At 37.8% G+C, this 22,113-nt stretch overlaps 1 protein-coding gene across 1 annotated transcript in view; it reads left to right on the plus strand.

Annotated features, from left to right (window-relative positions):
* KHDRBS2 (KH RNA binding domain containing, signal transduction associated 2) overlaps nucleotides 1-22,113 on the plus strand; it is a 720,740-nt gene that overhangs the window by 303,867 nt on the left and 394,760 nt on the right. The window contains exon 4 of the mRNA XM_059937548.1: nucleotides 10,387-10,533. Coding sequence (XP_059793531.1) covers nucleotides 10,387-10,533 — 147 coding nt within the window. The remainder of the gene's footprint in view (nucleotides 1-10,386; nucleotides 10,534-22,113) is intronic.

Consider the following 22,113-nt stretch of genomic DNA (forward strand, 5'->3'; position numbering starts at 1 on the left):
AACAGTATGAAGTTTCCTCAGAAAGTTAAAAATAAAACTACCATATGATTCAGCAATTCCACTCCTGGGTATATATCAAAAGAAAATGGAAACACTAATTAGAAAAGATACATGTACCCCAGTGTTCATAGCAGCATTATTTACAATAGCCAAGACATGGAAGCAACCTAAATGTCATCAACAGATGAATGGATAAAGAAGATGTGGTATATATAATGGAATATTACATGGCCATAAAAATAATGCAACTGCCTTTTGCAACACTGTGGATGACCCTAGAGAGTACCATGCTTAATGAAATAAGTCAGGCAGAGAAAGCCAAATACTCATATCACTTATATGTGGAACCTAAAAAATGAAACACATGAATGTAGATACGAATGTATATAACAAAACAGAAACATACAGATATAGAGAATAAACTAGTGGCTACAATTGGGGGAAGGGACAGGGGCAGGGGTGAGATAGGGGTATAGGATAAAGAGACACAAACTACTATGTATAAAATAAATAAGCAATAAGGATATATTGTACACAACAGGAAAATATAACTATTATTTTGTAATAACTTTAAATGGAGTATAACCTATAAAAATATTAAATCACTATATTGTACACCTGAAAATATAATATTTTCAATTAACTATACTTCAATTAAAGAAATGGTGAGTAGGACATCAACTCACTTACTTAGGTGTTCTCTCTGCTGTTGGTGTTGGTGACTTTCAGGAGACTATGGAAGGACAAAACAAAATCTGGAGTAGCACAAAGGAGGAATACATGGTCTACATCAAATTATGAACAATTTATAGCATATTCTAAAAAAATTACCCAAAGCAGGTGACTGTTCTTCTTAATTTGACAAAATGTAAACATTTTCTTTCACTAAAATCCCACTTTAAACAGCACTCTATTTGTGTGTGTGTTTATGTGATTTTAAAGGGTCATTCCAAGTAACAAATAATGATCACCACTGAGACTTCTAAGGATAGTAGGGCCAAATAACTGTCGTCCCCTTTATTTCATTGAGCTCCATAATGAACTGGACATATAAGCTTGGGAATTAGCACTCAGTAACTAAATTACTCTGTTTAATAGAGGTGAAAATAACTTGAAATTCCCTAGGAAATTCCAGGTCGGAGGACAGAGTAATAACAAAAATTAGAGACAGAAGAGAAAAAATTAAAATTGTGTAATGAAGCAGGGAAGGGCTTGGGGAGAAGAGAAGGAGGATTTTTTTTTGAGCTGTCTGTAATGAGATTATCATAACAATGATACAATGTGACCTCTTTGCTTTCTGCCCCTCTGATATTTTAAATGAAGTCAGTGTCACCCATAAATGATTTTTAGAGTGGATCTTATAGGATGTTTTAAGAAATTTTGAGTGTTATGTTAAAATTTGCAGTTGGCAAATCCAGGAACCAAATGGCTTCACCAAAGTGCAAGAGGACATCTAATCCTGTGTCCTATTTTGGGGAATTTGTCTTGAATCATCTGAACTAAGATAAACTACCTAGTTGTGAGCTGACTTGAGTGTCTACCTCAGAATAGAATTCGGGGTGGCGGGTCCTAACCATCCTGCCCTTGCTGTTGGGCAAACTGTTCAAGAAAATAGAAAATAACCCATCCTGAAGCACATCTGTTTTAAGGATACAACATCAATATCCATGCGAAATTGTGTAAACTAATCTGAGCTCAACCTTCAAATTTTAGATGAATGCCTTCTTTGGAACTGGCAGTTACAGACACAGAGTTAGGGAGTTACAGACACAGAGTTAGTGATGTGAGATCACTAGCATTTTTAGGTAAGCTCTTCATAAAATAGGAGGTGAGTGAGAACCTTGAAAATAATAGTTTCGCCCAGCACTAATGACACACAGTTACCAAGGAAGCAGAATCTTTGCGGGAGGGAAAGGAAATTCACGGCATATGTGCTTGGTGGATCAAGACCTGTAAACTGGGGCTTCCCTGGTGGCTCAGTGGTTGAGAATCTGCCTTCCAATGCAGGGGCCACGGGTTCAAGCCCTGGTCTGGGAAGATCCCACGTGCCATGGAGCAGCTGGGCCCGTGAGCCACAATTACTGAGCCTGAGCGTCTGGAGCCTGTGCTCTGCAGCAAGAGAGGTGGCGATAGTGAGTGGCCCACGCACCGCGATGAAGAGTGGCCCCCGCTTGCCACAACTAGAGAAAGCCCTCGCACAGAAACGAAGACCCAACACAGCCATAAGTAAATAAATAAACAAATACTTAAAAAAAAATAATAAAGACCTGTAACCTGCTCTAGGGCACAGTGCAGGGCACAGTGCTACATAGGACTGGATACCAGGAAAGTGTAGTGTCTTCTAGAAACTAGAGATATCCATGGTATATGGATGTATAAAATGTTTACTTACACTTAAGTACCTGTACAGGCAATACACCTATACTGATTAAGAACTTGACCTTCGTTATGAGATTAACTGGATCCTATTCTCTGATTAATAGTCTGTATAACTCTGGATAAGTTTCTCTCTCTGTGCCATAGTCCCCTCATCAGTAAGATGAGGGGAACAATATTATCTAGCATATAATTATGCAGATAAAATTAGATAATCCATGGAAAGTACTCTGCGTACCTATAACCTAAGAAGTAATACCAAAATTATGACTTCTATTCCATTACTGGTATTGTTTTAAAAAGTGACTTGAAGAAAATATACTAAAAATGCTAACAGTATATCTTGAATTGTATGATTGTTGAGTAAAAAAATACATTTGTAATTGTTGAGATTTTTTTCGAAGTTTTCTTCATTGAACATGCTATTTTGAATTAAGAGGAAATTTCCCTAGCTGTCAAATTATTTCCAAGTCAGAAATATTCTTTTGTAGAAGACAAAATACAAATGATAATTCCTAAGAGAAAATTTCCTTTAAAATCCTTTTAACAATTAAATACATGAATGCAATTCAAATTAGACTCTCTTTAGTGCTGTGCTATTCTCTAAAAAATAAGTGATAAAAACTGATATGTTTTGCTTATAGTTTACCTTAAGGTTAGCATGGGTTAGAGTACTTGGGGATATGTAACACCAGATTTGTTATTCCCTAATGACCTTGTGTAAACAATTTCTAATGTTTAGCAACTAATAATTTTACTTAAAATAATTAGCTTGTGATTCCTTTGTAATAGCTAAACATCACGAATTATCCTCTGAAGGTCAGTGGCTAAAGTAAATGCCCTCAGTGGAATACATATGCCTTATACATGGAAGACTAAATAAAATTGACTGAGTGTCCAGTCTTTTAAAATGGAATTTTGAATCACGTCAAGTAGATTCACATTCTGGTGTGTGCATCTTACATTCTTTTGATTTATTCTCTCTTCCCTTTTCCATGTCTTTATTAGATGGAGATCCAATGTTCCTAGTGTTAAATTTGGAATGATTCATTTCAGTTTACACCTAAGATTTTTCTAGCATTTCTAAATTCTTAATCTTTTTCTTTACTCTTCTTGCTATTGTGTGCCTGTTCTAACTAGTGTAAGCTTCCAGGGCACATGATCTTTGTTACGAAACATGCAAGATATGATGGGGCAGAAACATGAAAACACTACCACTCAGTTCATAATTGACTTACTAGGTAATGTGTTTATTACAAAGATAAACATTTTTCCAATAATATATTTGGAACTCTTGTTCAAGAAATACCTCAAGAGACTATTAAATTACTATAAATATACTTACTGGTGTCCAGGCCCTTGTGCTTTTCAGGATGGCTGTGATGTCTGCTTATATTCAAATGCAACTTGGAGCTTTATATTATAAATCCAACCAGGGTGTAAAGTATTGTTTTTGAAAATAAAATCTGAACATTCTGGCAGACACTGGCTAGCTATTCATCAAAATTAGATATAATAATCAAGTGTCATTTTAACTCGCCCTGAATGAGTACTGAATGACAAAGACAGCTCGTAATCAAGCAATATCCATTCTCACTGTTTTCTGTCATAAACGAAGCCCTCTCATTTTAGGTGGCCTCATGGCTGCTCGGTCTGAATCCACATACAGAGCCTCCATTGCATCCAGGGCCACCATGTGACCATGCTCTTGCCAAAGACACGTCAGCAGAGTTGATATATGAAGCCTCTGGTACATGTCCTTGAAAGGAAACTTTTTGCTGTCCACACTTTCTTTTTTCCACGGAGTGGAATCCAGAAGTTGTGATAAACAGCCTCCTTCATCAACACATATGAGAGGAACATCTTAGGGGCTGGAGAAGGGTGCGGAGAAAGACCACCTGCTCCTCCAGCCACCTGTAGCCACAGACTCTTACGTTAAAGAGAAATAACTCTTCTTCTTGTTTGAGCCACATTTATTTTGGTCCCTGTTGAAAAAGACAAACATTATTTTATTTTATTTATTTATTTTTCTTTTTTAAAAAAATATTTATTTATTGTTAGTTGCACCGGGTCTTAGTTGCAGCACATGGGCTCCTTAGTTGTGGCAGGTGGGCTCCTTAGTTGCAGCTCCAGGGTTCCTTTAGTTGCAGCTCACCAGCTCCTTTGTTGAGGCACGTGGGCTCCTTAGTTGTGGCATGCAAACTCTTAGTTGCGGCATGCATGTGGGATCTAGTTCCCTGACCAGGGATCGAACCCGGGCCCCCTGCATTGGGAGTGTGGAGTCTTATCCACTGTGCCACCAAGGAAGTCCCTCTCTTTCTTTTTTACAGGATATTTTTACTGGGTATAGAATTCTTGGTTGACATTTTTTTCATTCAGCACTTTGAAATGTGAATCCACTGCCTTCTGACCTCCACGGTATCTGATGGGAAATCAGCTGTTAATCTTATTGAGTATCACTTGTATGTGATGAGTCACTTTTCTCTTGATGCTTTCAAGTTTCTTTTTTTTTTTTTTTGACAGTTTCAATGTGATATGCCTAGGTGTGAATCTCCCTGCATTTATCCCACTTGGAGTTTGTTGTGCTTCTTGGATGTGTAGATTAATGTTTTTCAGTAAATTTGGGTAGGTTTGGGCCATTATTTCTTCATATATTCCTTCTGCTATTTTCTCTCTCCTCTCACTCTTCCTATTATGCATATGTGGGTACACTTGGTGTCCCACATGTCTCTAAGGCTCTGTTCAATTTTCTTCATCCTTTTTTCTTTCTATTCCTCACACTGAATAATTTCAACTGACCTATCTTGAAGTTTGCTGATCCTTTCTCTGCTTGTTCAAATCTGTTATAGAGACCCTCTAGTGAATTTTTCATTTTCATTGTGGTACTTCATCGTTTCTAGTTGGTTCTTTTGTTAAATAATTTCTTCTCTTTGATATTCTGTATTTGGTGAAGCATTCTTATGCCCTCCTTTAGTTCTTTAGATACAGCTTCCTGAAAGTCTTTGAACATATTTAAAATAGTGGATTTAAATCTTTATGTAGTAAATTCAATGTCTCAGCTTCTTCAGGGACAGTTTCTACTGCTTTTTCTTGTGTATGGGTCAGATTTTCTACTTTATTTGCATGTCTCTAAATTTTTATTGAAAAAACAGACATGTTAGATAATACTGATATAACATGGCAACTCTAGAAATCAGATCCTCTCTCCTCCCCAGGGTTTGTTATTGCTGCTTGTTGCTATTGTTTGTCTAATTATTTTTCAGAGTTACTAAACCTGTACTAATTAGTTTCTGAACCAACTCTGTAGTTTATATTCTTTGTTGTGTATAGCCACTGAAACCTTTACTTGGTTAGCTTAGTGATTAGCTAATGACTGGACAAGGATCTCCTTAAATATCTAGAACTAATAAATCTCTTAGTATTTACTGAGGAGCTGTGTGTGTGTGTGTGTGTGTGTGTGTGTGTGTGTGTGTGTTGGGGCATACCTTAAACACTCAGCCAGGAGGTTTACAACTCTCCCTTAACCTTCACTTCCTGCCTGCACTGAGCCTGAAGTAAGCCAGAAGTGAGAGCTTAGGACATTCTCATGTCTTTCTTTCTTTCTTTTCTTTTCTTTTTTAATAAATTTATTTTATTTATTTATTTATTTTTGGCTGTGTTGGGTCTTCATTGCTGTGCACAGGCTTTCTCTAGTTGCAGCGAGTGGGAGTTACTCTTTGTTGTGGTGCGCGGGCTTCTCATTGAGGTGGCTTCTCTTTGTTGCTGAGCACAGGCTCCAGGGTGCACGGACACAGTAGCTGTGGCTCGCAGGCTCCAGAGTGCAGCCTCAGTAGTTGGGGCGCACGGGCTTAGTTGCTCCGCGGCATGTGGGATCTTCCCAGACCAGGGCTTGAACCCGTGTCCCCTGCACTGGCAGGTGGATTTTTTTAAAAATTATTTTATTTTATTTTTGGCTGCATTGGGTCTTCATTGCTGTATGTGGGCTTTTCTCTGGTTGTGGCGAGAGGGGGCTACTCTTCGTTGTGGTGCACAGGCTTCTCACTGTGGTGGCTTTTCTTGTTGGGAGCACGGGCTCTAGGCATGTGGGCTTCAGTAGTGGTGGCACACGGGCTCAGTAGTTGTGGCTCCTGGGCTCTAGAGTGCAGGCTCAGTAGTTGTGGCACACGGGCTTTGTTGCTCTGCGGCATGTGGGATCTTCCTGGATCAGGGCTCAAACCTGTGTCTCCTGCATTGGCAGGTGGATTCTTAACCACTGTGCCACCAGGGAAGCCCTGACAGGTGCATTCTTAACCACTGCGCCACCAGGGAAGTCCCTCAGGTCTTTCTTAAGTATGTGTACTACCCTACACATTTGTGGCCTTCAAGATTCCTAATAATGTGTCAGAGCTTGTCAAAGCCCCTAGGGACATCTCATTCCTCAGCTTTTCCTTTTAAGCTTTTGGGTTAGTACTGTTGTTTGCCCAAGTGTTATCTATCACTTCAGACAGACACAACATTTGCCTGTAATTGTTTTTGACAAACAACTCTGGTGAGAGACTTTTAGCACTGGGTGACCTCCAGGTCAAGACAAACCTATGGGGTGGACTGTTTTAGGAAACCACCAGATAGGTTAAATAATGACAATTCTTTGGGCATGAGGCTTTGAAAGAACTCCAGCTTTGTTCTGCTCCCTCCAGTATTAGGAGTATGGGCTATTTTTCAAGGCTACTGCTAAGCTGGAGAGGAAATGGTGGGGCTAGGACAAGCTAAAATACCATAGGATTCATTATTTTTACCACGATTCAGCTCTTTTTCTTGAATAAATGCTCCTCTGATTGCTGTACACCTTTGGTTACTTTCCAGAGTTCTAAGAAATCTTATTCTAACCATTTTGGCCAGTTTTAGGGTTGCTTTTATGGAGGGGATATTTTCAAATGCACTTACTCCACTATTTTTGCTGATGTCACTCTGGATGCCAGGGCTGTTTTTGTAAATGAGTTTTGCTGGAATACAGCCATGCTCATTCATTTATACTGTCTTTAGTTGCTTTCATGATAATGGCAGAGATGAGTAGTTGTGACAGAAACCAGATGGCCCACAAAGCCTAAAATATTTACTTTTTGGTCTTTTCAGAAAAACCTGTGGCTGAGATGAACTTGTTGTAGTTCTCATAGACCAGGGTCTGCATGTTGCTGTCTAGAGCCCGGATCTGCCACACCATGTCCGTCTCACTGTCCATCAGCTGGGCCAGTGGGCACTCTCTTCGCAGCTTGTCCAGATACACTTCCGGGTCGAAGTGCACCCCATTGAGATCTGTAGGGTCCAAGGGGTTCGGCCCCGCAGGGCGCCCCGCCGCCTCTACCTCCGAGAGGCCGTAATAAAGCTTCAGCATCCCGTGCACCTTCTGCCGACGCTCCGGAGCCTCCGCTTCGGGCCGCTCTGAGGAGTCCCCAGGTCCAGAGCCCGGGCCACGTCCTGCGGCTGCCACCGCCATGGCTCCAAGTGCAGCCCACAGGCGTGAGCACAAACATTATTTTAAAATACTACTTGAGAAATTGGAAATAATATTTATTACCATTATTATATTAAATTCATATGGCATTTTTTAGTATACAAAATATTCTTCAATTTTATCAAAACTCACAAAATTCTTTGAGGTACATACTATTATCTTAACTTCACATATGAAGAAACTAAAGCTTGGGAAATTTTGCTTTGTCAGAAGTCATCCCCAGGAGCAAGGGCAAATATAGCACCTTTGAAGTTATGAGTCTGGTTTTGAAAATAACCAGCAGTAGCTCATGGGAGGTTCCGCTGTGGTAACTTTGGTTCTCTGAAGTCTTTATCAGAGCTGTCCCCTACTGCACTGAGTCCTGGCTCCAGTCCTGACTCACTCTTGACCTTAAAGAAGTTGATTAATCTCTGAAGACTTCAGTTTCCTCATACGCTTATATAAAGTTTGATTGGGGGGGGTGGATGTTGGGAAAAAGGAAAATGTGTTTTTAAATAGAAAGCTGCATTTTTCATGAACAACAGCCTATTGGTTCTACTGCAAAGATATCTCATCTGGCTCATTTTGAGAGTCTGAAGTCAAGTGTTATAATTCTGATCTCAACGCCACACCTCCAGTGGCAGACCTTATTAAATTTGGCTGGTAAGTAGCCCTTAATAACCAGCAGAAAACCAGCTGAGGAAGTATTGAGAAGTATCAGAATTGGACATTAAGAGAAACCTTTTTAATAAAAGTAAATACTCTAGTTAGGTAGAGAATGTATGCCTAGGAAAGTAAGAGTGTATTCCCGGGCTGACAAGTATTGCTGTGAGAGAGATTTGAGTAGGTGAGGGAGGCACAGCAAAACAAGCAGGCCTTTCCATCTCTTTTATGGATCCTCCATGTGTTGAAATGATGGGCATTTCTAATCAGATAAACACTTTAACATGGGTCATACAGTTAACTCATATGAAATAGATAGCAAATTTGCTTTTGTTTATGCAGTTTAGGTGTATTCATGTTACACTTCCAATTTCATCCACACATAAAACTAAAAATTACTTTAAAAATTTTTATCCTTTGAAATTTAGTGAAACAATTGCTAGTTTGGGAGGAGGAGAGTCAAGAAAGATAAAATATAATTAATATTATTTATATTAATTTTAAACTGAATTTGCTTCCTTGAAATCCAAATGCAAATCTTGTTGCAAAATGAGCTGGGTTTGAACCCCAACTTTGCTGAGGTTACTTAAAGTCTTTTAAACTCAATTTCCTAATCTGAATTATGTGAATACTGTTCAAGGTTATTGTGAGATTGGAGATGTGTGTAAAACACCTAACACACGTGAGCAAAGTACATGGATCAGACGCTGATCTGCTCAGCATCTGAACTGAATTAATCAGGCCTCAGTAATGACTTGGGTGCAGTACTAACAAAAAATCTGAGGGTATGTAGCTCACGCAGAATCAAGGCCAACATAATGCTTAACAGCCATGCCTTTAATATACTCCTCTATACTGACCAAAGTGAGGCAGCCAAGATAGCGAAGTGGTGGGTAGGAGCCGGATGATGACCTATGCCCGTGGGCACGAGGCTGGGAGAGAAGCCTCGGTTTTGCTCACTTTCATGGGGAATGAGTAACCTTTTCACCACTTCTCAAAAAGTATCTAGAAAATCCTGGTTCTCTTAAAGAGCAGTGGTCATCTTAGTTTTATTATCTGCAAATGATTACTTGTCTGGCACAAAAACAATCCTTTCCTTCCAGTGGAGTCCACTGAGAAGTTAATGGCATTTCTGGCACTTCTTTTCAGGGATTTAGCATTTTTATTTAGCTGATTAAAATGTGGTGTAGATGATAATCATGCCAGATTTTTTTTTAACATCTTTATTGGAGTATAATTGCTTTACAACGTTGTGTTAGTTTCTGCTGTATAACAAAGTGGATCAGCTATACATATACTTATATCCCCATATCCCCACCTCTAGGTTGTCACAAAGCACTGAGCTGATCTCCCTGTGCTATGCAGTTGCTTCCCACTAGCTATCTATTTTACGTTTGGTAGTGTATATATGTCAATGCTACTCTCTCACTTCGTCCCAGCTTACACTGCCCCCTCCCTGTGTCCTCAAGTCCGTTCTCTACATCTGTGTCTTTATTCCTGTCCTGCCCCTATGTCCATCAGAACCTTTTTTTTTTTTTTTTCGATTCCATATATATGTGTTAGCATACGGTAATTGTTACAATGGAATATTACTCAGCCATAAAAAGAAACAAAATTGAGTTATTTGTAGTGAGGTGGATGGACCCAGAGTCTGTCATACAGAGTGAAGTAAGTCAGAAAGAGAAAAACAAATGCCAGATTTTTTTTTAAAGAATCATTCAAACACTCAAAAATGGCTTGTACCAGATTTTTATTTCTCAAAGGGTTTCTACTAAGGGAAGATTTGCTTAGATTATGCCCTCTGTCATCTTCTCAGTAAATGTTAAATCAATGCAAAATGAGTGGATTTGTATTTCTAAAAATAACCTTTTTCACAGGAAGAAGAACTAAGGAAGAGTGGGGAAGCCAAATATGCACACTTGAGTGATGAACTTCATGTATTAATTGAAGTGTTTGCTCCACCTGGGGAAGCTTATTCACGTATGAGTCATGCATTGGAAGAGATCAAAAAATTTCTGGTTCCCGTAAGTGCTTTTCATTTTTACAAAGACGTTTCTCATCAGTTTCTATTAAAAAATGTGCCTTTGATTTTCACTGACTTTTTAGAAAAGAAACATATTGCAGACTAATTATCTGTAGAGTTGATATGAAGGTAAAAATTAAAAAGAATACAAAAGCACTTAGCACAGGACCTGGTGCCACATAATGGTGGTTTGGAAGCAGCATTTGTCTTCAGTACACTGCATGCCATGCACCCACTTGTAGCCATGAAGAATAAGACAGTTAACACATAAACACAAATACGTAACTGAAGATGTATACTTTTCTCTTGTGTCTTATTTACTTGGTAGTTGACATGTATTGTTCATAATTTTTAATTAGTAGAGAATATCTTCAGGTAGAGTGGACGGGGAAAAAGATTAAACATAATATGTGTAACAAGACAACAATAGTGTTTGAAAAATATCAAATGTATTTTATGCAATAGTATGTCAGGTGCTGGCTCATTATAAAACATAATGTAAAATAATCAATACTAATAAAACTAGACATTTGTTGACATCACACAAAAATTGGAAAAATAAACTCATTGCACTATATGAGGGAAACAGAGAACGCTCATATAGAAAGGGAGCAAATTCAGAGTTGCATACTGAATGGAATTCTCTACTGATTTTCTAAGAAATAGAGGAAGGTTAAATGAATGAAGCTTTCCTAAAGGTCGACAATTTAGCATTCCAGGAAGAGGTTATTCGAATAAAAATCTTGGCATCAGCCCTGGAGCTGGGAATAAGATAATTAGAAGAGAATGCTGAGTAAAGTTTTCTGGATTGCCCTGGCAGGAGTCTTCAGTGGACAGAGAAAGAGAGAATAGCTAAGATTAATCTGTGCAATGAAGAAACACTGTACATTTCTAAACTAAGCAATAAACTCAGAGGAAATGGTGGGTAAGATTCATTGATTGGCAGTGATTTTGAGAATGGGGAAAACACCCAGAGAATTTCAGAATGGAAAAGCGTCAAAATCTAACCACATAATCTATTTATATGCCCAGTTTTAAAATTTCTGTCGAGACAAGGTTATAGAATAATCCCATACCACTCTGATTATTCCATAACTTTATATGCACACAGAATTTCTGCACAATTTATTATCTGGTACTTATCTGAACACTTCCCTAAATAGATCCCATGTTTCTTAAGAATGAGAATGCTATGTTCTCTCTTCCTTTTGCTTCTGAACTAAATGCCTGGTGCTGTTGGGTAAACCGTTTTACTATGTTTAGCTCAGACCAGACCTCTGGTGATCTAGGTGGTATAGAAAAAGGCTAGGACTGCCTACATTACTAACTCATTTTGTGATTATAGACAAGTCAGTTAAATTCTCAGAACTTTAGCTTATTCATCTTTAAAAAGAAGGTAATAATAATAGACTGACCTCTGTCATAAGTATTGTGAATATTAGATGGGGTAAGGCATATGAAAGGACATAGAAAATTATAAAGCACTATATATATTTTTTATTTTATATATTATATATAAGTAAATTGGTGTTTTAAATCTATCTTATTATTATAGTAGATAAAATCTTGGAATGACTTTTTGAGGTGAAATACGTAAGATGAAATACTATCTCACTACATAGATTTTAGACCTAGGCTGTACGCTAGGTTAACCTTATTTTATTATAAATACCAGTAATACATCTCGCTTACTTCTTAGACCCCTTGATACTTGTAATCATTTCATTTGTATCTTCTCCACTGAAATATATGCTCTATGAGGGCAGGGCTGGCAGTGTCTCTCGTATTCCCATCATTTAGAGTCATACCTGGCACAATAAGCATTTGTTTGATAGACTGACTGAGGGAGTGTCTGGGGGTGATGCAGGGCATTAAAACCTCATCTGGGTGAGGTCTGGGGAATAGTACCCTACAATCAAGATGCTCTCCCTAAACAGATATAGATGGAGACAGAAAATGGAAAACCTTCCTTTGACCAGTGTGACCTGTTCCTGTTGCCTCTTGGCTTTATCTCTGCCCATCCAACAGCTCCTCACTATGCATCAAACACCCCAGGCTCCTTCTTCACTAAGGGCCTTTGAAGATTCTTCTCCAAAATATTGACACAGCCATCTCCTTGTCATTCAGGTCTCAACTTACATGGTAACATTGCAGGAAATTCTTCCCTCACTGCACAGTCTAAAGTAACCTCCTTATATTTGTACAGCCCTACTATATTTTGCCCACGATACCACCAGACACCCGATTTAACACTGTGATTCACTGTCCCATCATGCCCTGACCATCTTCACTTATTTATTTTCCTCATAGCTCTTAACAGCTTCATATGTACTATATATATATATATATATATATATATATATATGTATTTACTTATTTATTGTTGGTTTCCCTGTAAAATATGTGTCATGAGGACAGGGATTGTTGTATCATTTCACTGCTTTATTCTCCCACTTTGAACTATGCCAAGCACATAGGAAGCATTTAATAAATATTTTTTGCTATGAATGAATAAGTTTTTTAAAAATAAATACTCTGATAACTCTCAATGTTGAATTAGTAAATTTTACAGTCAATGAATGCCATTCTACTTGGTAAATTTTTCCCATTTGCCTTGCTGGCCTCAGCACCAAGCAAAGGATGGCAGCTTCATTCATCACCAGAACCACAAGGGGCAAAAATTAACTGTCAGTTCTTTTTCTTTTATATGAAATCACTTGGTAATTCAGGTTTATTTTGACATTTATATTGAAGTCCATAGAAATGCTCACATATCAGGATATTAATATTTACAAACATCACAGGTGAAGAACTATACCAAGTAAGAGGCAAACTAGAACAACATAGAAAGCTAATGTCGAATAGTACGGAGGTCCACTGACATCTAATTCCTCTACACAATGAAGCGTCTTTCCATGGTTAGAACATTCATCTTCCTCTATGTTATCCACCATCTACCCAACTTGTCCTACAATGGGCTGTGATCGTCTAAGACTGCCGACAGTAGAACATACAACTCCTCATGAAATGTCTGAATGATGTCAGATGTTGGAAAACAATACAGTTTTAGTACTTCAAGTGATTTGTTAAGACAAATGAATGATTATTGCCATGGGAAAAATTTCCAGCTTGGTGGTTTCCATTCAGTCCTATCAAAACAAGTAGAGTGGCAGGTCAATAAAACATCAATAACTTGAACCCTGCTAATTTAATTTAATTTAATTTAATTTAATTTAATTTAATTTAAACATCTTTATTGGAGTATAATTGCTTTACAATGGTGTGTTAGTTTCTGCTTTATAACAAAGTGAATCAGCTATACGTATACATATATCCCCATATCTCCTCCCTCTTGCGTCTCCCTCCCACCCTCCCTATCCCACCCCTCTAGGTGGTCACAAAGCACCGAGCTGATCTCCCTGTGCTATGTGGCTGCTTCCCACTAGCTATCGGTTTTACATTTGGTAGTGTATATATGTCCATGCCACTCTCTCACTTCGTCCCAGCTTACCCTTCCCCCTCCCCATGTCCTCAAGTCCATTCTCTACGTCTACATCTTTATTCCTGTCCTGCCCTTAGGTTCTTCAGAACCTTTTTTTTTTTTTTTTTTTTTTAGATTCCATATATATGTGTTAGCATACGGTATTTGTTTTACTCTTTCTGACTTACTTTACTCTGTATGACAGACTCTGGGTCCTTCCACCTCACTACAAATAACTCAATTTCGTTTCTTTTTATGGCCGAGTAATATTCCATTGTATATATGTGCCACATCTTCTTTATCCATTCACCTGTCGATGGACACTTAGGTTGCTTCCATGTCCTGGCTATTGTAAATAGAGCTGCAATGAACATTGTGGTACATGACTCTTTTTGAATTATGGTTTTCTCAGGGTATATGCCCAGTAGTGGGATTGCTGGTGAATGCTGTTAATTTTAAATCTTTAATGCTTTGAGAAGGTGCTATATTAAAGTTTTCCTTATATTAGCTAATTTGTCTTGCAAATACAGATTAGAAGTGTCAAATAAATTATTTGACAAATAATGACAAAAGAGCTATAAAATCCTAAACTAATAATGTGAATGCCCTTCTCTTCCCTTTATAAGCTGTGAAGGTAAACAAGTATTGTCATTATTATATTTTGTAACACTCCTTTTTTTATAGTTCAAGCACTAGGACTGCCACAGAAGGCTTTGCAGACTGTGCCTTGCACAATGTTAGGGGCGACATTTATTAATACATCATAGTTTGTGAATGGGACTCCCTGGTATCCCCAAATACAACTTCCCTTTTTCCAACCCTAGTCAGCAGATTACCTTAAAATAATGGCTATATTGAATTTTCCTAAATTGGCTGACTCTCACCTGCAATTAAGTTGAATTAGTAAGTTTTACTAATGCTGAATGATTAAATCATGATTAAAACAAAATACACTATCTCATAATCAGGACTTATGAAGCCTTCAGCAAAATTCTGCCCATTGAATGTGAATTTGTACATCCTTTAGTAAAAAAAGATGAAAAGAGGAGTTTCCACACAAACAAGAAATTAGATTTAGGTCACAGTAACACATAGATTACTTTGTTACCTCCTTAAGAGTTAGTTACTGACAGAATTAAGAGATCACAACACTCATTTCTACCAACTCTGCCATGGATGGCCTCAGACTTTCCCAGGGGGGCATGTGACCCAGCACTGTGGGATTATCAGAGTCTATTGAACGGGAAAAGTAGTATTTGTCCTGCCTGAGTTGTCTCTAATGATCATCACTAAAGGTCTGTACCATTTAAAGAAAAGATGTGTGTGTGCGTGTATCAGATCTCAACAAAAACACTTTCCTATAGAAAACTAGCCAATCCAGAGGGACAGTCCCAACCCCCCATGTTTAGTTCCTCCTAAATGCCAGAAAGGAAAACATGCTGTTTGAAGCATTTTTATGTCAATTATAGTAACACCAAAAGTGGCGTGGATACTCACACACACACACATATATATATAACTTTTATACTTATGTAAAGTTTTATATCTGTGTGTGTGTGTGTGTGTGTGTGTGTGTGTCAGTGTCTGTGTCCTTTGTTAGTCCTATCAGTCTCACGTACATGACTTTAAGTCAATTCAACACAGAAAATAATGGTTCATTCCAGGTTATTTCTCTCCTGCATTAGATTCGATAAATATCTTGGACACAGATGTGATTCTTGAAATGGGCCAGTTAGGGCATATTATATAATTTCAAGTTTGAAATATTAGAAACCTATATAAGAAACCTACCAAGAGTGTGACTACGGAGGAAAAGTAAAACTCTTTTCCTCCTTATGGTAAAAGCAAATAGAGGACATTCTTGCTTTCTGTTCTTCAAAGACTGTTCAAAGACTGTAATCCTAGCTTTGAAATGGGAAAATGACACTGACTGCTAACAGCAATCATACAGGAAAGTAAGTAGACATAAGGAAAATAGAAAAGAAAAGCAGGATATTTTCACTCTTGGAGATGGAAGAAGATCTAGACTTTCATGCACTGAAAACATTTTTATAATGTTTTAAAAGATTATAAACATAAGAATGTTTAGAAATAGATGTAATATAAATGTATAGAAATTCATGCTATGATTTGATTAAAAAGTGAAAATTTGGTCGGAGGCTTTTATGCAGGTGAAAAGAATATAAGGAAAACAATGTATTAAATAAAAACCCACCAGCCAGCAAAAGCAATATTGATAAGTGTCAAGACCACAAGTTACGCATGCCACAACTACTGAGCCCGCTCACCTAGAGCCCATGCTCCGAAACAAGAGAAGCCACCACAGTGAGAAGCCTGTGCACTGCAAAGAAGAGTAACCCCCACTCGTGGCAACTAGAGAAAGACTGCGCGCAGCAGTGAAGACCCAACACAGTCAAAATAAATAAATAAATAAATTTTTTAAAAATTAAAAAAAAAAAGACCACAAGTTGGGGCATGGCAGATACATTTTGTCTGGGGATGGAAGGAGTTCACAATGTAAGGCAACAACATCCGGCAGGCAAGAGAGTGATCAGGTACAGAGTAAAACAATAACATCCAGTGCAGAGGGGGAAACAGAACCTGGATGTCATTCCTTCATTGTTGTGGTGGTTGTTAAAATGTTGTCAAGATTTTCCTCGGATTTCTATCTTCAAAACTAGTGAATTCCCTTTTCTTTCCCATAATTAACTATAGTCTAATAGTGTGTTAGCTAAGAGCACTAAGCACAAGCCATGCATTTGTGTAATTATTACTTGCACAGAAATGTTTCCTGTATTGCTATAGCACTATGATCATATTCTGATTTTACTTGCAAAATTTTATAATCATCTAATATTGAGTATTTCTTCTTATCTGATAAGTTGTAATAGATAATACAGGGCAATGACTTTAAAAGAATTAAAATTATTACTAGTTCTTAGAATAGAGCTAATAATAATAATTAGTAACAATATGACATTATTATTATTATTATTATTATTATTATTATTATTATTGACACCCAAGGCCACTTTAGCATTGTTAATTGATTGACATAACCTGAAAGACAGAAGAAAGAAACAGTGGATTCTGTGAGTGTGATTTTTCTACAAACCCTAATAAAAGTGTTGTCTTACTCCTCTCCAGTACAGATAATCAAAAGTTCACTTTATGAATCTAGGGTCAGGATGTGATCATCTGCTTTCTATTTAAGAAACAATTTATCATTAATTATCTCTGGTCTCATTTGATGCCACTGTTCTGAATTCTCTAAGGCTACTCTTCATGAGCCTTGATTGCTTTTTAGATGCTGAGCATTATTCTCCCATTTCTACTAGCACCTTGATTTCATTTTGATGAGTTACTTCTTCTGCATTAACTGACGTTATAATCAAAAGAACTGCTTTTGCAATTCCATATGTAGTCATTAACATGAAGGTTTAGTAGCATTCCTAAAAAGTTATCTTTGTTGTTACAGATTGTAGTTCCTAAGGATACAGTTTTGATCTCCAAGGGGAGAATCTCACCTCTTAATTTTATAGGATTTTAGTGTTAAGGAAAGTCTTAGAGGATCAATAGAATGTATATTATATTCAAAACTTTACTGAATGCTAATCCTGCCAAATGCATAAGTACATAATAAACACATGTCAACACTGACCCTGAAAATACTTTTATAGATGGACAAAAAGAATCATGATTACTGAAGAATTTGGTCCAAAGAAAGGGAACAAGGCAGAAAAGTAGCTCAATAATCAGAATCTGTTAAACAAAATATATAAATTTTAACTGAGCAAATCATTCAAATAAGTAAAATAAATGGTGCTAATTAATGAAAGATGAAAGGTTTGTTTAAATAAGTAACATAAATGGTACAAGGCAAACAGTTTGTTTAAATTCAAGGAATATTTCTGAGCAACAAATGTATGCCAAGCACAATTTTAGCAATTTGTATTACATCAGCCACTGCCCTTGTAGAATTTAAGAACCAGAAAATTGTTTTCAAGATTTGAAAGATAAATATTATGGAGAAATATTGCAGAGAGAGTTGGAAATGGGAGACCAAATTGGAGAATGAGGACAGTATGGACAATAGTGATGATAGATCAGGCAACACTGATCAAACAGAAAGTTATTTCTAGAGTCAAGAAAAATCAACTGTTGACAAAGACTACTGCCATACAGACAATGGTGAGTTATTCACTGAGACAGAAAGTGAAAAGAGAGAAGTTGGTGGGGAGGCAGAGAAAGAGAGTGTTTTGATTAGCTTCTTGACAGTGTTGATGACCCACTATTTCATATTGAAAACATATATTTTCACGCAACAAGAAAAACTTACAGAGAATACCATATTTTAAAACTGATTATTTTTGCAAAATTATGTATTCCTGAAATGTGTCTTCAACTTCTGTTTTTACAATTAGTTCTTACTTTTTAAAGAGCTTATCTTGCAGCTCCACAAGATACAATGTAAGCTTATTTTGAATTGCTCTTCCTTGATTAACTGATCTCAGTTTGCTGTTCTGAAGCTTCTTTCAGCAAGCTACAATGGGAAATGTTTGATTCCTCCAGACAGTATTCAACCTAGATATCCAGGGAACTTGGAAGAGTCCTCATTCCTCCAAGAAATGTATCTTCTATCTCATCTCTAATTCTTGCTTTTTGTCCCTTTCTCAGCCTATTCTACCCAATCACTCTACGTAGTGTATGTAAGGATGCATATATAATTCCTTAAAATACAAGTACAAATGGCTTACTAGATAGTCTGTACTCAATATGGTACAAACTGGAATTGGTTTTATTTTTCTATAACCACTGTCCTTCTCCCTTATTCATTGCCAACAGTTTGAGCAAATCACATAGCTTTATGCTCATTCTCCTTTAAGAAGAGTCTTAATTTACACAATGTAGGTTTTAAGTCCAGTCAGTTCCAATTTATGATTTCAAGGTCAAATCCAGTTCAAAGCTCCCCTCATCCCTGAATGTATGGCTTGGGGTGTAGCGGTGGTGAAGGAGCTGTGAGCTGCTCATTCAGCTCCTGCCACTGTCTCCACCCCTCAGGGTCTGGTACTCCTGGAACTTTGTGGATGGTCTTGGCAGGTGGGGTAGAAGATGTTAAGAAATTGGAGAAAGATGGGCTGTAAAACTCGCCCTGTAATAACCTGGTTAGTTCGGTTGGTTGGTTGGAGTTGTACTTCACATACTTTCCTCTGATGGGCTATTTGGATGATAGGCTACGGAATTGTTGTTGATCATCAAATATTACTTGTCTTCCTCTCAGCCAAATGAGCTCAGGGAGCAGTTCAGCTTCTCACAGCGCAGTGCTTTCCCTTCTCTCAGTACCTCTGGCTGCAGGTCTGCCTTCCTCCTGCTCCCAGCACTGCAGGTGAGCTTTGTCCTTTCTCTCTGAGCACCTGTAAGTTTACTGCACCTGTCCCTAGCGTTGAAGGATTTCACCAGGATCCGCGCAGGCCTCGCCCTTTCCTCATTTGCCCACGGGGCCGTTGGTGAGCTCTTTCCACTGGCAGTGTTAGGTCTTTCTTTCAGGAAAATCCTCTCCCCATTATTTGTATATTTTCTCTATATGTTTTCCTTTTTTTCTTCTTTGGTAACTCCTATTACTTCCGGCAAGTCTCCTGGATCTTTCTTCAAATAATCTTTTTCTAATAGTTTCTATCTTCTTATCATTTTAGTCATGTGTTCCAGGCCACCAAAAACGTGGTGAGAACCTAAAAAATGTCATTTTGTTCTCCAGTCTCCCATCACTTTCACGGACTTGAAGGCTTACCCATTCTGGTCCTTCTTGGCCTCCCCACCAGAGAGAATAGACATACTCCAGTGGGTCTGTAGCAGCTTTCCACTTGGATGAAGTTTAGATCTGTGCAAGCCAAACTCTTTCCCAAATATCCACTCCACCATGACCATTCTGAGTTTTCCAACACCGGGTTTCACGTACTCACTCAGCCCACAGGCGATAAAAGGCCAGTCCAGTCAATTCTGTTAGCTAAGCCTCTCAGAGGTTTCAAGGCCTGACGTACACATAAGCTTCTGAGGATGTCAGCATTTATTTCCCCCAAAATGCACTGCTACTTTAAAGCTGGTAAAGAAAGAGAAGGGAGCTGCATTTAAGTCACTATCTTCCCAGAATTACTGTCTTCCACAGTTAGTTTAGTTTAATGAAATCACTTTTTACTTAGCATGTGGAAAAAAGCATCCAAAGTAAGTTTATAGATACCATAGCTTTTAAATTTTAACTTTGTGTATCATGCAACACTTCTAAGATAAGTACTTTATTTTGTGACAAATTATGTATTTAAAATAAAATAATAGAACTTTCCACAGAGAAAAAGCATAACATTCCATGAACATCTACCTCTGTAAAGACTAGATACACAGTTGTTTCCATATGTTTTGTATAGATGTTGCCAATTTGATATGCACAAGTTCTAATGGAGGTGTTTCCCTAATGGCAGAATTATTATGATAACCTATTTGGGAATTCAGAGCATTCATGTAAGTGATAAATTTCTCAGTAACAATTCCTATTTGCCATTAATAGCCAATTCTGAGGGTAAAATTAACTTTAATATGTTTTTCACTAGAAAAGTTAGAATGCTAGTGGTTTATTTCTGCTCTCTTTGTATACCTTCCACCTGTAGATTTTTCTTTAGGGAAGGGACAGTGTGTTGGTTTAGAATCTCTGACCCGCTAGGCAATATGGTGGGTGGCTTATAGGCATTACCTTTTGGTACCCTCACAAGTCTGGGAAGGATGTGCAGTGCTCATCACATAGATGAGGATACCAAGGCTGAGCACCAGCTGTAGCTACACAAGCATCCAGTGCAGCAAGGCCCACCTGATGTGACAGCCCAGGGCTTTCTCACTTTGGATAATAAAAGCAGAATAGAATGTCTAAGATTTGATCTGGTTAAACATCTGTATTTAATTACAAATCTGTTGATAAGTGACATAAACTAGATTTAAATAAAACATAGGAAATACTACCTTTGCATATTTTCATTTGGTATTTACCATTTGGTATTTACCAAGATCAATATGATAAATAATTACCAGAAGCTAATAATTTGCTGTTGTAAAAATGCTAATATTACATGGCAATTTTTAAGTCTATCTTCAAATCCTGATGTTTGGCAGAGATTTCTCTTAATAATGATCTCTTTCCCTATTTTGTTTAGAGTTTCCCTTAGGGACTGCCAAAATAATGAATATATACCACTGGTTATTCTCAGGAATAAAAACAAAGTGCTGTTTGAAATTACCATTCTGCTGCTTCATGAAGGGACCTCTTACCTGAGTAAACGAAGTTACAGATTTAACCAGTGTTCACTATGGGGAGGGCTGTTCTTTTTAATTTAGACCCTTTGAGAAGTGATTCATTTAGATTAGATCATAAAACCATTTACAAATAAGTAAACAAATGGGGGTGGGGGAGAGAGAGATGGAGAGTCAGAGATTCAGGCTGGAGGCAGATTCTTGAGGAAATCCTAATCAGGAAAAACAGTGATAAGGCCTCACAAAGAACTGCATCCTGTGTGGTCCCGGGCACCGAAGGGAATCCCAGAAGTACTTCGAACATGAAAACGCCCTGCCTCTCTGTGTGCCTGGCCACTTCTCCATGTCTCATTTACCAACCACGCCCCTCCTCCCCCCACTTCTGCTCCCACAGGCTTCCTGACCCCCTCCCAAGCTTGTTTTTCCTTCAGGATGACGCTCCCTCTCTCTCTGCCCCTTGGATCTCCTTTCCGCTGTGACTCTCACTGTGCCCCTTATTCTCATTCTGCATGTATCTGTGATTACTGATTCAAAGAGCACAGCTTTGAAAATTGACTTAAATATCAAAGCACTTTCAAATAAAAGGTAATCTTTTTCTGCCTCATATTTCACTGATACACTGTTACCATAAGGTATTTCTTTCTTCACTTTTTTCTCCCTTTCTTCCTTCTTTCTTAAATTTCAGTGGAGGCATTTATCTATTGATTTCTTGTAAACATAGGGGAGACAAATCCTACAGTAGTCTAATAATTCAAACATAGCACAAAATTACAATTATAACTTCATATATGTTGCTATATTTGTATG

The sequence above is a fragment of the Balaenoptera ricei genome, chromosome 11, assembly GCF_028023285.1.
Source record: "Balaenoptera ricei isolate mBalRic1 chromosome 11, mBalRic1.hap2, whole genome shotgun sequence".
Lineage (NCBI taxonomy): Eukaryota > Metazoa > Chordata > Mammalia > Artiodactyla > Balaenopteridae > Balaenoptera > Balaenoptera ricei.